The sequence below is a fragment of the Bufo gargarizans genome, chromosome 6 (assembly GCF_014858855.1).
Source record: "Bufo gargarizans isolate SCDJY-AF-19 chromosome 6, ASM1485885v1, whole genome shotgun sequence".
In the NCBI taxonomy this organism is placed as follows: Eukaryota; Metazoa; Chordata; class Amphibia; order Anura; family Bufonidae; genus Bufo; species Bufo gargarizans.
Window position 1 is genome coordinate 361,836,055 of NC_058085.1, and position 19,667 is coordinate 361,855,721.

Below are 19,667 nucleotides of genomic sequence, written 5' to 3' on the forward strand. Positions count from 1 at the left end.
GCCTTAGGGCTCTTTCACACTTGCGTTCTTTTCTTCCGGCATAGAGTTCCGTCGTCGGGGCTCTATGCCGGAAGAATCCTGATCAGTTTTATCCTAATGCATTCTGAATGGAGTGAAATCCGTTCAGGATGCATCAGGATGTCTTCAGTTCCGGAACGGAACGTTTTTTGGCCGGAGAAAATACCGCAGCATGCTGCGCTTTTTGCTCCGGCCAAAAATCCTGAAGACTTGACGCAAGGCCGGATCCGGAATGAATGCCCATTGAAAGGCATTGATCCGGATCCGGCCTTAAGCTAAACGTCGTTTCAGCGCATTGCCGGATGCGACGTTTAGCTTTTTCTCAATGGTTACCATGGCTGCCGGGACGCTAAAGTCCTGGCAGCCATGGTAAAGTGTAGTGGGGAGCAGTATACTTACCATCCGTGCGGCTCCCGGAGCGCTCCAGAGTGACGTCAGGGCGCCCCAAGCGCATGGATCACATGATCGCATGGCACGTCATCCATGTGCATGGGGCGCTCTGACGTCATTCTGGAGCGCCCCGGGAGACGCACGGACTGTAAGTATACCGCTCCCACTATGGCAACCAGGACTTTAATAGCGTCCTGGCTGCCATAGTAACACTGAAAGCATTTTGAAGACGGATCCGTCTTCAAATGCTTTCAGTACACTTGCGTTTTTACGCATATTACTGGTATATGGGGTTGTACCCTTTAATATTACGCTGAGAAACGAGTTGAATTAGATCAAAGCATAGCATTGTGGATGTGCGATCCAGTTCTGTTTCTCCCCTTGATATATACATATTACTGGTTTCTTTATAATCCTATATTGTGCCGGTCATGCTCTGTAGTGTTTTGCTAAACATAGAAATCCATTCTTCTCATTATGGTAAGGCTATAGTAAGTAGTATATATGATATATACATGTCATGATACAGCTCTGCCCTCAGCATGCTGATGTCTAGCCTTGTTAATCAAGGGGGAGTGAAGAGAACAGGGGTGTAAGGCTACTTTCACACTGGCGTTTTGGTTTCCGTTCGTGAGATCCGTTCAGGGCTCTCACACGCGGTCCAAAACGGATCAGTTTTGCCCTTAATGCATTCTGAATGGATAAGGATCCACTCAGAATGCATCAGTTTTCCTCTGTTTGCCTTTGTTCCGTCTCCATTCCGCTTTGGAGGCAGACACCAAAACACTGCTTGCAGCGTTTTGGTGTCCGTCTGACGAACTGATCCAAATGTAAGTCAATGGGGACGGATCCGTTTTCACTGACACAATCTGGCACAATAGAAACCGGATCCGTCCCCCATTGACTTTCAATGGTGTTCAAGACGGATCCGTTTTGGCTATGTTAAAGGTAATACAAACGAATCTGCTGTGAACGGATGCATGCGGTTGTATTATTTGAACGGATGCGTTTGTGCAGATCCATGACGGATCCGCACCAAACACGAGTGTGAAAGTAGCCTTACGAAAGCAGTGCTCCAAGAATTCAGCTGTGCCCTCATGCACCAGAACAAAAATAAATAAAATCAGCTAGCACTAGATGGCAGGTATGGAAATTTAGAAATCTCATCCACTTTGCTTCTACTGTGTATGCTGCTGATTTTCCACATGCAAATCCGCTGGAAAGTATCCACCACATGTGAACGTACCCAAAACTACCTATACTGATACTGTTCTTCCTGCTGGAGGAGAGATAGTTTGCATACCCTTTCACAGGGTGCATTGCCTGCAGGAATACCGATGTCTGCTGGCAGCCTACGCCAGGAGAAACAAAAGCTAAATGGCAGACACACCCTACCCAAAAATGTAACCGGCGCCGGCCCTCTTGTTCAGAATATACTAATGAGATGATGCAGGACACAGAGACGTTTACTATTAATTTATTCTTTTCACTAGTAAATCAGAAGAAAATACATATCCAGTATTAAGCTGTAGAGATTGTGCAGGTGGGAGGTTATGGGGGGAGGAGGGCTGTGGAGAGGGAGAGCTTGCACCAGAACAGTGACCCAAACCATACAAAAATTAGTGTTTCCATGGTTAACAGAATGTGCACGGCAGAGTAAACCGCAATCGTCCGGATTATTGAGCGCCTGTAACTAATGCAGCAACACCCGAAGTGCAAAAGTCTTCCTAGCCCTGAATAAATAATGCCGCCTCTCAGCCACCAAGTAGAAAGCACACAGTCACCCCCAGCACTTACTGGTCTATAGGATTGTGTATCCTAAGTGGCTGCTGCTCAAGTGTAAACTCTTGGATTGTAAATTTCCAGTAAAGAGGAAGAAGAAGAACTCAGCACCATAATGCAGTAGTGGGAAGGACTGGAATCCTATGGAAGAGAGGGCAACAAAGTGAGAGATGAAGGGGGTGCGAGTGAGGGCAAGTATACGGCAGAGGGGAGCGGAGTAAGGGCCGACGTCTGACTGAGGCCTCCAGACTCTAGCAGATGAATTTCAACATGCCCAATCCTTTAGATTTCTGGGGAGATAAGCTGCCACCAGAGGTCTCTTCACTCAAAAACACATGCATGCCCAGCCAAGTGTGCGTGTGTATGGGGCAGCTGGAAGAGGTAGCTGTCAGATGAAAGCTACCTAAGATTGCACGGCCACATGTAGGATAGTTGTCTCGGGCAGTGAGTCAGGTGTTGGCAGAGCCAGACAGAGTTGAGTGGGGTAAGAGGACCAATGCCCACATGTTGAAGAGTTAAAGGGGTTATCCAAGATTATATGCCAGGCCCATCACAATGAATATACTTACCTGGCTCCCCGCGCCGCTCCTGCTTCTCCCTGTGCATGGATGAAAACATCTGGTGTCGGTGGGGAAGGGGCGCTAATGGCAGGCGGTGACAAGCCTCCCTAGCACCGCGGGTGACTGGCTGCGAGGACCAGAAGTGACACAGGGAGCGGTGAGCCAGGTAAGTATATTCATTGTGAGGGGCCTGGCATATGGAGGGGGGGGACATTTTATAGGCTTAGGGCATATTCCTAGGTGGAAGTGACGTAAAAGGGAAGATGTCCAGGTGCAGATTAGTAAACATGAGGCAGATTGTCCAGGCGAGTAAAAGGATGGACAGATATTGACGAGGAGTAGAGTGGGTTAAAGGGAATGTGTCACCAGAAATTGACCAACTGTTTAAATCACATTTTTACGTAAAAAAAAAAAATGTATTCAAATTTTTTGTGAGGTTTTTATTTAATTTTTCCATGTCACTATCTATATATAAAAAAATAAAAAATTCACACCGGCCACTAGGTCTAATAAACAGGTCTTGATTTCCTGTTCTGTACAGGTAACTTTTCAGTAGCCATTATGAGTATCACCACAGGCAGTATTCCAAGTAACACCTCTATATAAATAAGACAGGATCCACCATTCACAATAGGTGATATCACAGCTTATCTGCCCCCTCCTGACCTCTGCACAGAGCATGCCCAGAAAACTACCCCATAGAAGTCAATAGGGTCAGTGCCCGTCCATTGTGTCTATGGCCCATGTTGTTGCTCTCAAAAAACAGAAAGCCCTAAAAGGGGTTGTCCCACAAAAAACTATTCTACAGTTTTCAAACCAGCACCTGAATACTTTTGAAAATGCATGTAATTTAAAATTTTGTATAGTCACTGAGTCATTCAATAAAATCTATTTGTATAGCGCCACCTGCTGTTTGTTTTTTTTGTTTCTTTGTCCTGCTCACTGAGATGGTCGCACATGCTCATTTTCATCCTCCTGAGCTGTGATATGGACACACCCCCTTGGACACGCCTCCTGAGCTGCAGCAGAAAGGACACGCCTCCTGAGCTGCAGCAGAAAGGACACGCCTCCTGAGCTGTCAGCTTGATATAAATCTAGCAGAGCAATGAATGCGGAGATCTCAGGATCCATGTGAGGTACAGGACTGGTTCTAGCTTTGTTAGAAAGACATTGTCATCTACTACAGCGCTGCCCATAATTATTCATACCCCTGACAAATTTTGACTTAAAGTTACTTTTATTCAACCAACAATTATTTATTTGACGGGAAATGACATAGGTGTCTCCCATAAGATAATAGGACGATGTACAAGAGGCATTATTGTGGGAAAGAAAACCATTTCTCAGCCTTTATTTACATTTGAGCAAAAAATACAAGATGTTCCGCACTGTGGAAAATCTCAGAGGACGTGGTCGGAAGCCAAAAGTGACACCTGTGCTGCCAGGAGGATAGTTAGAGAGGTGAAGAAGAATCCAAGGATCACCACCAAGGCCATCCTGGTGAATCTGGGCTCTGCTGGTGGCAATGTCTCAAGGCGGACAATCCAACGGACACTGCACACTGCTGGGTTCCACGGATGCAGACCAGGCACACAAAAGCTCGCTTGGCCTTTGCAAAAGCTCATCTGGACAAAGAAGAAGACTTCTGGTCTTCTGTGTTATGGTCAGATGAAACAAAAATTGAATTGTTTGGTCACAATGATGTTTCCTTCATTTGGCGTAAAAAAGGAGAAGCCTTCAACCCAAAGAACACCATCCCCACTGTCAAACATGGTGGTGGGAACCTAATGCTTTGGGGGGGTTTTTCAGCCAATGGACCAGGGAACCTAATCACAGTAAAGGGCACCATGAAAAAAGAGCAATACATGAGGATTCTCAGCAACAACATCAGGCGGTCTGCAGAGAAACTTGGCCTTGGGCACCAGTGGGCATTTCAGCATCACAATGACCCAAAACACACAGCAAAAGTGGTGAAGAAATGGTTAGCAGACAACAACCATAACGTTTTGGAGAGGCCCAGCCAGAGTCCAGACTGGAATCCAATGGAGAATCTGTGGAGGGAGCTAAAGATCAGGGTGATGGCAAGAAGACCCTCCAACCGGAAAGATTTGGAGCTCATTGCTAAAGATGAATGGGAAAAAATACCTGAGGAGACAAAAAGCTGGTCTGCAATTATAGGAAGCGTCTGATTGCTGTAATAGCCAATAAAGGCTTTTCTATTGATTATTGAGAAGGGTATGAATAATTTTGGACTGGACACTTTTTGCTCAAATGTAAATAAAAGCTGAGAAATCTTTTTTCCCCCACAATAATGCCTCTTGTACATCGTCTTATCTTTTGGGAGACACCTATGTCATTTCCCGTCAAAAAATTACTTGCTGGTTGAATAAAAGTAACTTTAAGTCAAAATTTGCCAGGGGTATGAATAATTATGGGCAGCACTGTATATGATGTCTGATTTTTTTATTTTTTACATTAGTCATGGCATAACCTCTTTAACATATTTTAGGCCTAGTAGCCAGTGTGAAAATTAACAGATTATATACATTTTTTTATATAGTGACATGGAAAAATTACGAGGAAAAAAAAAATGAAATTCAGCAAAAAACAAAACAAAATATATATTTTAATGGGTGGTTTCTGGTGACACATTCCCTTTAAGGGCTGAAGACTTAAATGTAGGCTTATGAGGCAGATGTCCATGCATAGGGGGTAACGTTTGGCACCGGTCATGCTCTGTAGTGTTTTGCTAATTAGTGTTTGTTTTTGTTTTTTAGATCAATTAACAGAATGTAGAAAATAAAAATGTAAATAAATGGGGCAGATACAGAACATTATCTGGAGGTAGTTCATATATTCAGAGGAGGGGAGAGAGCACCAAGTGTCCTCTAGAGAGATGGAACGAGATGCATTACATTTTGGAGCAGTTATTAAAATGGAAGGGATGAAGCAGAGGGAGGAAGGACAGGACCCAGCATGAATGACAAGGCCGAGGCTGCATTTAGAGGGGTCTCTCGTGACGCTCAGCTGGTCTCATGATGTAACAATAAGAGTGTTCCCTCCTCATGCACAGCAATACAATAGCACCTGGAGGTAACTTCTAATACTGACGTGATCTGTAACTGTCCTAGGATACAGAAAATGAAGCAGGTAGCACCCAGGCCCTTATACTCGCTGCCCTCTTCCCATAGGGAGCCTTTGCGGAGCACCTCATTTCTTCTTCCTCTCCTGAGAGCAGCGGGGGCAGTACCTGCAGCAAAAAGGCAAATAAGAAATGAGGCAAGATGACGGACTGAACGCAGTGGTCCTGGACACAATGGAGGCATCGGGAAAAGTGATGAAGACAATGAGAAGGGGCTGAGAGGAGCGCACAGTGGACTCCATGATGGAGAATAGGAACATCCAACAGCACACGGGGACGGAGCACTCACCATTTTCCACGAGGCTTTGTAGCAAGTCCGACACAAGCAAAATGAAACCATTCGATGGAGCACTGAAGAAACAAAGCAGAAGCACATCACTGGTACCATAACTAACACTCGGGCAACTGGCCGACCTCAGATGGGTCTCCTCTTCTGCCCCCCTTACTGAATTCATAGGGTGAAAGCGATGCAGGTCGTTATATACTGGCACATTAGCCACTTACATCAGGATTGTCACATCCAATCATCTCGCCGTATGACACCTGGTGGCACAGGCAGTACGTGGGCTCATTGGGGTCCACAGGCATATCCAAAACGTCAGAAGGGTGCACTTTCCCGAAATTACTAGCAGGAGTGACGTATTCTGTCCTGAGGAGGAAAAGAAATCAGGATGACAGCATACAAGATTGCATTCTGCATATATATATATATATATATATATTTCCTTCTCTTTTGTACCTGGAAATACAGATGGGGCTAAAGAGGTTTTCTGGGAGTACAATACTGATCAGTGTTTGATCAGTGGGGGTCCGACGCCCCCCCCCCCCCCAATCAGCTGTTTGAAGAGGTTGTGGCACTCTCCTGGCTTCATACCAAGCACAGCGCCATACACTGTCTAGTGGTAGTGCTTGGTATTGCAGTTCAGGCTGATTTACATCAATGAGACTGAGCTGCATGTAGGCCATGTGACCAATGAACGTGACGTCACTGACCTAGGAGGAGACTAGAGCGCCATGGCCCCTTCAAACAGCTGACCGACGGGGGAGGCAGAAGTCAGATCCCCATGGATCAGATATTGTTGACCTATCCTGAGGACAAATCATCAAGTATCCCAATACTCCCAGAAAACCTCTCTAAATATCATATACATCAATATGCTCAGTGACTCCAGCTAAGCTGCACTGTCTGCTAGAGTGTGTGGTAGTCTGAAAGCGAGTCCGTGACTCAAAGGAGTATTAGGCTGCTGTCTCATCCCTCCCTCATTATTTACACTGCAGCTCTGCTTGATCTGATTGGCTGCTGTGTATAAACATAAGGTCATCAGCTAAACTACCTGTGAGAAAAAGACAATTATCAGGGCAAACCCCCCACACAGGTAAAATAACCTCAACGAGGTGGATTCAGAATAGCACTTGTTGTAGGCGCACCCCCACCTTACGCCCCAAATTACACACCACTTACGTCTGAACCAATTTGATCTTCTTCTGCCCGCTCTTTGTTGTCTCGTCGTCAGAGTTCTTCACCTTTGATCGGACCTTAGGGGCTTTCTTCTCCTTCTGACCTCTGCCTTCTGCAGAAGGATAATCACAGTGTTATCCCAATGTTGGGGCAGGAACAAAAGGGGTGAGGGGCCAGATCTAGAGGTAAGAAAAAACAGGGGGTGACAATCTGCTACGAAAGTGAGAGCTTCAGCTGTCCCAAAGAGGAAGCAAGAGCTGAAGATCTCCTTCCAGGCTGCCAAGCAGGGGTGAAGTAAGGATCTATAGGTGACATGTAAGGATCTATAGGTGACATGTATGGATCTATAGTTGAAGGCTGACATGTACGTAGAGATGGAGAGTCAACCATCTGCCCAAATACAGGGCTGAAGGTGATGGTGTAATGTATGGGCATAGTAGGGTTGGGCGATATCAAAAATATTCCCAAGATAACGATATTAAGAAATTTATTGCGATAACTATATATATGGCGATAAATGCCCATTTACAAAAAAAAAAACACTCAAAAATGTATTTGTGTTTCCTTGTCGCCCCCATACATTATAATGTCTCCTTGATGCCCCCATGCAGTAATATCTCTTAGTTGCCCACCAAGAACGGGGTCACCGTCCCCCCCATATCTGATGGAGCGGCCGTGCCCCCTGCTGCTCTATTCATTCTCTATGGGAGTGCTGGAGATAGCAGCCATCGTCACCGCTCCCACAGAAAATGGGACATCCTTGCGGAAAACCCTTATAAGTGGGTTGTTCAGAGTGTGCCCATCATAGGTGCACATTGGCATCATAAAGATGCCTTTCAGTCAAATAAAACATTGGGGGTCATTTACTAAAGACTGGCGCTTCCCATATGGGTCTTAGTCCCTACACACTACAGCCATATTACCGCAGCCCCTAGAGCGCAGCGACTGTTCTCAGCCCCGGCCTCTCTGTGCAGCAGCCACCAGAGTGCAGCGACTGTTCTCAGCCCCGGCCTCTCTGTGCAGCAGCCACCAGAGTGCAGCGACTGTTCTCAGCCCCGGCCTCTCTGTGCAGCAGCCCCCAGAGTGCAGCGACTGTTCTCAGCCCCGGCCTCTCTGTGCAGCAGCCACCAGAGTGCAGCGACTGTTCTCAGCCCCGGCCTCTCTGTGCAGCAGCCCCCAGAGTGCAGCGACTGTTCTCAGCCCCGGCCTCTCTGTGCAGCAGCCCCCAGAGTGCAGCGACTGTTCTCAGCCCCGGCCTCTGTGCAGCAGCCACCAGAGTGCAGTGACTGTTCTCAGCCCTGGCCTCTCTGTGCAGCAGCCACCAGAGCGCAGTGACTGTTCTGAGCCCCGGCCTCTCTGTGCAGCAGCCACCAGAGTGCAGTGACTGTTCTCAGCCCCGGCCTCTCTGTGCAGCAGCCACCAGAGGCGCAGCGACTGTTCTCAGCCCCGGCCTCTCTGTGCAGCAGCCACCAGAGTGCAGTGACTGTTCTCAGCCCCGGCCTCTCTGTGCAGCAGCCACCAGAGTGCAGTGACTGTTCTCAGCCCCGGCCTCTCTGTGCAGCAGCCACCAGAGTGCAGTGACTATTCTCAGCTCTGGCCTCTCTGTGCAGCAGCCACCAGAGTGCAGTGACTGTTCTCAGCCCCGGCCTCTCTGTGCAGCAGCCACCAGAGGCGCAGCGACTGTTCTCAGCCCCGGCCTCTCTGTGCAGCAGCCACCAGAGCGCAGCGACTGTTCTTAGCCCCGGCCTCTCTGTGCAGCAGCCCCCAGAGTGCAGCGACTGTTATCCAGCGCCGGTCTCCTGGCTCTGGGGGTTTACAGCATGCCATTTCTTTGTGACCTAAAAGCCTTATACCCCCGTGACTAGGGTTATCACAATACCAAAATTTTGATTCAATTTCGGTCCCATAAAAAAGTAATGCAATACTCGATACCACGCAAAGAAAAATTAAATGTAAAAAAAAGTGTGCACTCCGCAATTTATGGAACGTGCGGCCCATAATAGAACAGACCTATCCTATTGTTTAGGGGAGTAAGAGACAAAAAAAAAGAGAATCGTGTGTTTTTTTCCATTTTTCTTTCTGTTTCGGCATTCACCACATAAGAGATATTTTTCAAAACTTTAAAAGTTTGGACTTTTTCGTACCTATTTTTTTTATTTTATGAATTTTTTTATATAAATATTTTTTTTTTAAGTAAATTGGGACAGGGGGTGATTTAAAATGTTAATGTTTTGGTGTTGTTTTTTTTATTTAATAACTATTAGTCCCCTTATGGGGCTAGAACCTGGGATCTTTTCATCCCTTGTCCTATTCCCCCTAATAGAGATCTATTAGGGTGCATAGGATCTCACATTGTCCCTGCTGCCCTGTGCTTTGTGTACACGGCAGCAGGGAGATTACCATGGCAGCCATGGATGGCTGCAGTAGCATCCTGGCTGCCATTGTAACTGATTGGAGCCCTGAGATTTCATGCTGGGGCTCCGATCAGAAGCTGCCACTGCACCACCAATGAAGAGGGGAGGGGACCCTGTGCCCACTGCCACCAATGATTATAATACTGGGGGGTTTGGGTGCACTGTGCCACCAATGATTATAATTTATAATACTGGGGTATGGGGGGGGCGCAGTGCGCCACCAATAAATGCAATTAACACCATAATACAAATCTAGACTGCGGGTGCCAGCCAAATCACACAGCCGGCACTCGGCCCCAATGACAGGGATCCCGACGAACCGTGCTAATTAACCCCCTCAGGTGCCGCATTCGAGGGGTAAATTGCCTCGGTTCGCGGGATCGCCGCTTCCTGTCATTGAGACCGGGTGCCGGGTATGTGATACGGCTGGCACCCGCAGTCTATATTTGTACTGAGGGTAATTCTCATTGGTGGCGCAGCGGCCACAGCCCCTCCCCTCCTCCTCAATATTACCTTCTCACTGGTAGCTCAACAGCAGCCGGATCACAGTGGGGAGGGACTCTCTCCTTCTCCACTGTGCCGGCTGTAATGTGCGCCAGACGTTTTAGAGGCATTCAGCACTGTGACTTGTGTCTGCCCCTATGACGTCACTAAAATACAGCGGTAATTAAGAAATGGCGATATCGCCGTTTCTTAATACAGCGGTATATCATTAATACCGGTTTATTGCCCAACCCTAGGGCATAGTGCCTCAACCCGAAGAATAGTGAGTGCAGCTCTGGAGTATAATACAGGATGTAACTCTGGATCAGTACAGGATAAGTAATGTATGTACACAGTGACTACACCAGCAGAATAGCGAGTGCAGCTCTAGAGTATAATACAGGATGTAACTGAGGGTCAGTAATGTAATGCATTTCCAATGGGACTACACGTTGTACGTAAACTGCATCAGTGTATAAACTGTAGAATGGTTTGGTGGCTATTTCCAGGGTCAGGAAGGTAACTTATCTCCTCACTCTTTTTGCCTTTGCTGGAGCAGCTGTCATAGTCACTGGATTCAATGTGCTTCTCTTTCAGATCAGCTTCAAAGCGAGCGAGGTCTGTGTCCAACCTCCGAATGTGTTTGTCAACCTGGATGAGAGAGAGAAAATTTATAATATGGCATTTAAAGGGCAAGTAGCAGACGACTGAGCAAAGAGAACCAACAAAGTCCTATGATAAATAAAAAAAAACTATGGCCGGTGTGTGTGTGTGTGTGTATAGTCTTTGCACAAATCAAAAGACACCACAAAATAACAGGGTAATAAACAATTAAAACACTAGGAGTGAGGGCCCTGCTCACAAGAGCTTACAATCTATACTTATACTTGCCATTTTTACCCTCCCCATTTCTTATCAAAAGTGGGTTGAGTTATAAAAGCTTGTAAGCGTAAAGACAAAGTATTGCAAACTGCTCCTAGCTTTTATAGACTTCATCACGTCTTTAGGCCAGCCGAAGATGCACACAATTAAGAGACGCGCGCCTCTTCGTAAATTTACTTCCATGGACTTTGGGTTAAGACTGGGGCCCCACAATGTTTGTGGATTATAACAAATCAGTTTATAAACCGGTCCACAACAATGCGATAATCCTGAACACAACCCAGTGCCCATCAGGATCAGCCCAGTGATGTCTGCACCCCGGCCCTCACTCACCATCTCATACGTCTGCATGGCCAGCTGCACTTTATCGTCTCCATATTCCTTGCATTTACTGTACGCCTCCTGCACTTGTCTGAGGAGCTGCAGCTTTTCCTCTGAGCTCAGAGTCCGGGCGCTGCTCATATACTGACAGGACAGACGGTCTATGTGACACTTCAGATCTGGAGCAAAAAGATGCAGATACACATGTCATAAGTCCCCTCCACCTGCAGGCACGCCACACGTCCCCTCCACCTGCAGGCACCCCACACGTCCCCTCCACCTGCAGGCACGCCACACGTCCCCTCCACCTGCAGGCACGCCACACGTCCCCTCCACCTGCAGGCACGCCACACGTCCCCTCCACCTGCAGGCACGCCACACGTCCCCTCCACCTGCAGGCACGCCACACGTCCCCTCCACCTGCAGGCACGCCACACGTCCCCTCCACCTGCAGGCACGCCATGCTCACCTGTATACAAGCCATACCTCTCACATACCTGCATACACATCCTTTGTCATGTCTGCACTCACCTTCTGTTCTCTGGTCAAGATCTCTCATCAGCTGGAAGTTCCTCTGGAGCTCAAATGGCAGGTTTTCTATACCTGGAAGAAGGAAAATAATCACCGGAGCGATAAACATTTATCACAGAAGATTCGCTCCGCACCACATTTACTAAACATCCTCGCCAGAATCCATGTTCTTCTCATGCCGCTTCCCCAAATAGATTAAACAGCAATCAAAAAGTCGTATGTCCCCACAAATGATACCTATAAACACTACAGCTCATATCACATAAAACCCTCAAGAAAAAATAAAACGTGAATGATTCTTATTAAATGGCGGACAGTAATCGCACCGCCTCCAGGAGCCGGGAGCACATTAAACCGCATGGTGGACGCCATAGAAACAACACCCTTAAAACCTGGGGCCGTACCCAACTACTGGTACTAATCTTCTATAGACCCACCCATGCCAGTATACTGCTTCCCACAGCAGCCGAAAAAATAAGTGCCAGCCCCAGGATACTGCCCCTTCCCCTGTGCCAGCCCTGGGATACTGCCCCTTCCCCTGTGCCAGCCCCAGGATACTGCCCCTTCCCCTGTGCCAGCCCCGGTATACTGCCCCTTCACCTGTGCCAGCCCCGGTATACTGCCCCTTCACCTGTGCCAGCCCCGGTATACTGCCCCTTCACCTGTGCCAGCCCTGGTATACTGCCCCTTCACCTGTGCCAGCCCTGGTATACTGCCCCTTCACCTGTGCCAGCCCTGGTATACTGTTCCCTCACCTGTGCCAGCCCTGGTACACTGCCTCTCCACCTGTACCAGCCCTGGTATACTGCCCCTTCACCTGTGCCAGCCCTGGTATACTGCTCTCTCACCTGTGCCATCCCTGGTATACTGCCTCTTCACCTGTGCCAGCCCTGGTATACTGCACCTTCATCTGTGCCAGCCCTGGTACACTGCCCCTTCACCTGTGCCAGCCCTGGTATACTGCTCCCTCACCTGTGCCATCCCTGGTACACTGCCTCTCCACCTGTGCCAGCCCTGGTATACTGCCCCTTCACCTGTGCCAGCCCTGGTATACTGCTCTCTCACCTGTGCCATCCCTGGTATACTGCCTCTTCACCTGTGCCAGCCCTGGTATACTGCACCTTCATCTGTGCCAGCCCTGGTACACTGCCCCTCCACCTGTGCCAGCCCCAGTATACTGCCTCTTCACCTGTGCCAGACCTGGTATACTGCACCTTCATCTGTGCCAGCCCTGGTACACTGCCCCTCCACCTGTGCCAGCCCTGGTATACTGCCCCTTCACCTGTGCCAGCCCTGGTATACTGCTCTCTCACCTGTGCCATCCCTGGTATACTGCCTCTTCACCTGTGCCAGCCCTGGTATACTGCACCTTCATCTGTGCCAGCCCTGGTACACTGCCCCTCCACCTGTGCCAGCCCCAGTATACTGCCTCTTCACCTGTGCCAGACCTGGTATACTGCACCTTCATCTGTGCCAGCCCTGGTACACTGCCCCTCCACCTGTGCCAGCCCTGGTATACTGCCCCTTCACCTGTGCCAGCCCTGGTATACTGCTCTCTCACCTGTGCCAGCCCTGGTATACTGCCCCTTCACCTGTGCCAGCCCTGGTATACTGCTCTCTCTCTCACCTGTGCCAGCCCTGGTATACTGCTCTCTCTCACCTGTGCCAGCCCTGGTATACTGCTCTCTCTCACCTGTGCCAGCCCTGGTATACTGCTCTCTCTCACCTGTGCCAGCCCTGGTATACTGCTCTCTCTCACCTGTGCCAGCCCTGGTATACTGCTCTCTCTCACCTGTGCCAGCCCTGGTATACTGCTCTCTCTCACCTGTGCCAGCCCTGGTATACTGCTCTCTCTCTCACCTGTGCCAGCCCTGGTATACTGCTCTCTCTCTCACCTGTGCCAGCCCTGGTATACTGCTCTCTCTCTCACCTGTGCCAGCCCTGGTATACTGCTCTCTCTCTCACCTGTGCCAGCCCTGGTATACTGCTCTCTCTCACCTGTGCCAGCCCTGGTACACTGCCCCTTCACCTGTGCCAGCCCTGGTACACTGCCCCTTCACCTGTGCCAGCCCTGGTACACTGCCCCTTCACCTGTGCCAGCCCTGGTACACTGCCCCTTCACCTGTGCCAGCCCTGGTACACTGCCCCTTCACCTGTGCCAGCCCTGGTACACTGCCCCTTCACCCCTTGCCCCTTCACGGCCAGCTTGAAGGATATCATCCCTCTTTCCCTTTCGCCTCCTCCCTCTTCCAGTATCAGCTCGCAGGTGCACGATAACACGGGACACCTCACATCCGAACTATAACTCTCATCATCCCACATCCACTCACTGTCCAAATAATGCTCCAGGTACATGCCAGCCGCCATCTTGAGCGACAAAGAGACAACTTCCGTCGAACAGACTTAGGGACCCTGTGGAGATTTTTGCGTCGCCATCTTGTCGGGGACGCAACAAGAGAAAAAAAAAATCCCCCCCATCCTTTGTGTGGTACCTACAGCCCTGCAGACACTAGAGGCTCAGCGTCGCGCTTAGTTTCTGTCTCCAGTACAGGACGAGATACGCCATTTTGGCGGAGACCGTGGTCTTTACACCTATTGTTCCGCAGTTGATAAAAAAAAAAAAAGCATCGACGAAAATCTAAGTGATGGAGAGGAAAGGATGGAAAAGACTCCCATCATGTCTGCGAGACAGCATGGGAAGGGGTGGTAGAGACAGCCAGATAGGCTGAGACTTGTAGTTCATTTCTCTGTCTACTACCTCTCTACCAATCTAGCCTTCAGAATTTTATGATGCAAAATTGCATTTTTCAGGATGAAGCGCGCTGAATGATAAATTAAGTGCACCGCGTAAAAAGACGGTGGGCCTAGGTTACGCCTTAATTTCGTCACAAAAAGGCGCCGTTTTGGCGTATTTTTCAACTTTCTTCAGCCATGCCCTTTTTCTAGACTGTCTTGGAGGGAGCATGGATATAAAACACATAATAAATTTGGCGCACACCTGTTTAAAGCTTCATATGTGGAGACTTAAAAAGCAGGGTTTGTTGCCCATAGCAACCGATCAACCAATCAGAGCTCAACTTTCATTTTTTCAGAGCCCTATAGGAACTAAACGCTGAGCTCTGATTGGTTGCTATGGTCAACTAAAACAGATTTACTATCAGGCAGTTTGATTTGGAGATATTGGAGGCTGGCTACTTTTTCAATAGACATCCTGTATTTACATCACATTGGGAAAACTCTCGACCGCCTATCGTAACGAGAAAGACCCAATTAAAAGTCACCAGTCAATGGCGTCCGGTTTAATTTGCATTTTTATAAGATACCGCCATGGCTCTTGATGTGTACAGGCCTGTACAATCCCTATTAAAACCAACAGAAAAAAAATAGTAACCAATCAGAAAGCAGCTTTCATTTCTCCACAGCAGTTTCTGTGATGAGCAGAGCCCTGATTGGTTGCTATGGGCAACTAAGACAGATTTACTATCAAGCAGTTTGATTTGGAGATATTGGAGGCGGGATTAGAAAGGAGACCTGGCGGCAACCATTCCGTTCCACTGCAGCGACACCACAGGGGAAATGAAGTATTACACAATGGTCTGTCTATGTATTGAACGGTCATACAACATGGCTACTTTCACACTTGCATTTTTGCCTGATCAGACAGGAAGCAGCAAAACGCTTCTATTAGGGTACTTTCACACTTGCGTTTTTCTTTTCCGGTATGGAGTTCCGTCCTGGGGGCTCTATACCGGAAAACAACTGATCAGTTTTATCCCCATGCATTCTGAATGAAGAGGAATCCGTTCAGTTTGCATCAGGATGTCTTCAGTTCAGTCGTTTTGGCTGATCAGGCATAGGAATGTATTAGCACCGGATCCGGCATTCAGAATACCGGATCCGTCGTGCGCATGCACAGATCGGTAAAAATGTACAAGACGGATCCGTCGGTCCGCATGACAAGCGGAGAGACGGATCCGTCCTTGCAATGCATTTGTGAGACGGATCCGTCTCACAAATGCTTTCAGTCAGCGGCAGATCCGGCGGCCAGTTCCGACGACGGAACTGCCCGCCGGATCACTCTGCCGCAAGTGTGAAAGTAGCCTTACTGATAATACAACCATCTGCATCCGTTATGAACGGATCCGGTTGCATTATCTTTAACATAGCCAAGACGGATCCATCATGAACTCCATTGAAAATCAAAGAGGACGGACCCGGTTTCTTTTGTGTCTGAGAAAACGGATCCTTCCCCATTGACTATCACGGAACTCAATACCGGAAAATGTAAACGCAAGTGTGAAAGTAGCCATAGAGACCAAAGAGCAGATTTACCCCACACTCAGGATAGGTCATTAATAACTGATGGAGGGGGGGGTCTGGACCCAGGTACCCCAGATGGTCAGCTGTTTGAAGAGGCCTTGGAGCTCCCGTAAGCGCTGCGGTCTCCCTCACAACGCCATCCATTCTATAAGTGGCAGTGTTTGGTATTGCAGTTCAGCCCTGTTCACTTGAATGGGACTGAACTGTGCCTAGGGCACGTGACCGCTGGACATGACATCACTAGCCGAGGAAAAGGCCGCAGTGTTCCCGGGAGCACCACAGGCTCTTCAAACAGCTGATCTGCTGGGGTGCCGGATCCCCACCGATCCGATACTGAGAACAGGCCACCAATATTAAACTCCCAGGAAACCTCTTTAGATCCCGAGCACTGCTGCAGACGGTCAGAATGGAGGGCTCTGTGCAGGAACGGGGGAGAGGTACAATTTAAAGACACCGGAAACCCCAAGAGATTTGCAGGCTCGTGCAGATGCCCCCTTTTTCCAGGACAGTTGGTAAGTATGGTTAAAGGTCACTTCCAGAAGAACTGTAGAGCAGGATCAAAGTAAGACGACTTGAAGTGACAGGCCCGAAGCCTGAGGCTGCAGTACTGACAGAGTCTCAGGATAATATCCCCTTCCGATATCTTTCAGGGGCAGTGATGTCTTGCGTGGATCCAGATCACCGTCCACACCTATAGTCAAGGCGGCCTGAACGGGAATATTGATGTGGCTGATGATAGATATCGGCAATTTGCTGACCGGCGCTGTGGAAGATAAAGTACATTTCTACCTCAAACGTCTAGAATCTGCCTACTGTCACCACTAGGTGCTATTCATGGGTCTAAAGCAGAGATGCTCAACCTGCGGCCCTCCACCTGTTGTAAAACTACAACTCTCACAATGCCCTGCTGTAGGCTGTCCGAGTATGCTGGGAGTTGTCGTTTTTCAACAGCTGGAGGGCCGCAGGTTGAGCATGCCTGGTTTAAAGGGATATCCTCATCTGGACAGCTATGGCATATTGCTAGGATAGGCCATAAATGTCCGATAGGAGCAGCTCCCAAACGTGGGACCCACACCTATCTCGAGAATGAAGCCCTCCCTATTAATAGCGAGCAAGCAGTGCATGTAGGTCCACCGCTCCATTGACCGCTATGGGGCGTTGGCTCGGGAGGTCGCATTGCAGTCAGTGGATAGGACGCCACTAACGTAAAGCATGCTCTCCATTAGGATTGAGCGAATCGAGCTTTGGATCAAAGATCTAAAGTCGATTCGTTCAAAAAGTTTGGTGTTAATGCTGCTCCCGCCTCCGAGGAGCCAAACTTCGTCTCGGCCAAAGTGGTGCGAGACTTCGGTGAATTACTTCGGTATCCCAATGTGCGTGTTGAAAACCATTTTAAAATAGGACTGTGAAGTGGGCTTTGGAACTGGCTGGTATCTCTGTACCAAAGCAGACTTCGGGTTCCTATTTTAAAATGTTTTTAAATACGCAGATAGGAATACGGTAGTAATTCACTGAAGTCTCGCGTGACTTCGGCCGAGACGAAGTTTGGCTCCTCGAGGCCAATACATTTTAATGCTGTACGGAAAAAGCATTAAAAAACTAATCTGTGATCCAAAGCTCGATTCGCTGAAGCCTATTCTCCATTCATAGTGAGGCCCCATTCATGATATAGAGGTGGGACCTGCACTTTACATTTACAGCATATCCTATTAATACATATAAATGTCCAGATTGGAGTACCCCTTTAACTAAGGCTACTTTCACACTAGCGTTTTTTGCGGATCCGTCACAGATCTGCAAAAATGCTTCCGTTACAATAATACAACCGCATGCATCCATCATGAACGGATCCGGTTGTATTATGTCTTATATAGCCATGACGGATCCGTCATGGACACCATTGAAAGTCAATGGGGGGACAGATCAGTTTTCTATTGTGTCAGAGAAAACGGATCCGTCCCCATTGACTTACATTGTGTGTCAGGACGAATCCATCTTGCTCCGCACCACATCGCGGACAGAAAAACGCTGCTTGTCCGCGATGGGAGCACAACCAAATGGAACGGAATTAATTTTGGTGACTGTTTCCTACAGTTCAGTTTTGTCCCTATTGACAATTGGGACAAAACTGAAGCTTCCCCCCCCCCCCTCCCCCTCCGCTATTGAGATCCTATGACAGATCTCAATAGCGGAAAGGGAAACCGCTAGTGTGGAAGCAGCCTAACCTATACTCAGAGGACCGGAGGGATCGCATACATTTGTGACACAGGCGAGTACTAGGACAGATAATACACATGTCCCAAGCTGTGGCGCTGCGTTCTCTGTTCAGATGCAGAGTTAGGCAATGTTCATGGGGAACAGATGTCGATTTAAAATAAAATCTTTGTGCTGCCGCAGATACGCTGAATACACTGTGTGGCTACCCGCCTCATGCACACGTGCCCATACATATTTCGGTCCACAAACAACACGTACCTTGTATGTGCTCATTTTTTTTATGCAATGCTGACCTGAATAGGACATCTTCTATAATTTGCGGAACGGACAAACGGATGTGGACTGCCCATGGCTGACGTCTGTTCGGATGCAAAATACAGTCGTGTACATGAGGCCATAACATGTCAAATTTTTTTTCTGCAGATTTCAAGTCCACATGCATGTGTGGAAAGGATACCATAGTACCGTATTAGCCCGCAAAAACAAAGCGATGCTGAATACTTTTGCGTTAAAAATCTGTGTCATGTGAATTATGTAGCGATTCACAATTGGTGGCGGTACACCTTCCGATTCTGGTGCACAATAAGCATCGAAATCAGTGTGGACAACCAGGCGTGTGAACATGACCCTTCTCACGGACATTGAGGTCTTGCAGTCGGAGACTTAGCAGAAAACGAGCACAACTCTAAATTGAGGCTTCACCAATTCTGAACCCTTCATTCCTGCCGTACAGACAGGTCTCCGCTCTCCGGCATGCTCCGCAGCGCTCTGCACCCCCCACCAGCAAAAACTGCAGCTCCAGGGGTTTGCTCTGTTCTGAAAGCTTTTCATGGCGAACTCCTCTGCAACCTCTACTAGAACTGTATAGGGTTCTGGTCTCTCCTGAACACACATACTGTTAAGCCTCATGCAGACGTCCGTGAGATACCGGACTGGCATTGCAGGAGCGCACGGCGTCATAGCAACCAATGATACCAACCAATAGCGCTCCTGCAATGCCAGTCCGGTATCTTACAGACCGCGCTCCACAGACGTCTGCACGAGGCTTTATATGGTGCTGTGTATCCATTCTCAGTACATGTCACGACTGTCAGTTTATACCGCCCCTTCATTCCTGATGAAAAATCTCTCAGCGGCTGCAGAGAATA

At 48.4% G+C, this 19,667-nt stretch overlaps 1 protein-coding gene across 1 annotated transcript; it reads right to left on the reverse strand.

The window, feature by feature from the left end:
- Positions 1–5,533: 5,533 nt before the first annotated feature.
- On the reverse strand, positions 5,534–14,445 carry ING4 (inhibitor of growth family member 4). Its single transcript, XM_044297667.1, has 8 exons — positions 14,313–14,445; positions 11,983–12,054; positions 11,464–11,630; positions 10,785–10,899; positions 7,355–7,463; positions 6,397–6,541; positions 6,182–6,243; positions 5,534–6,000 (listed from the first exon to the last, which is right to left on the reverse strand). Exons 1-8 carry the CDS (start codon positions 14,347–14,349, stop codon positions 5,961–5,963), a joined length of 747 nt encoding a protein of 248 aa, XP_044153602.1. The 5' UTR covers positions 14,350–14,445; the 3' UTR covers positions 5,534–5,960.
- Positions 14,446–19,667: the final 5,222 nt, after the last annotated feature.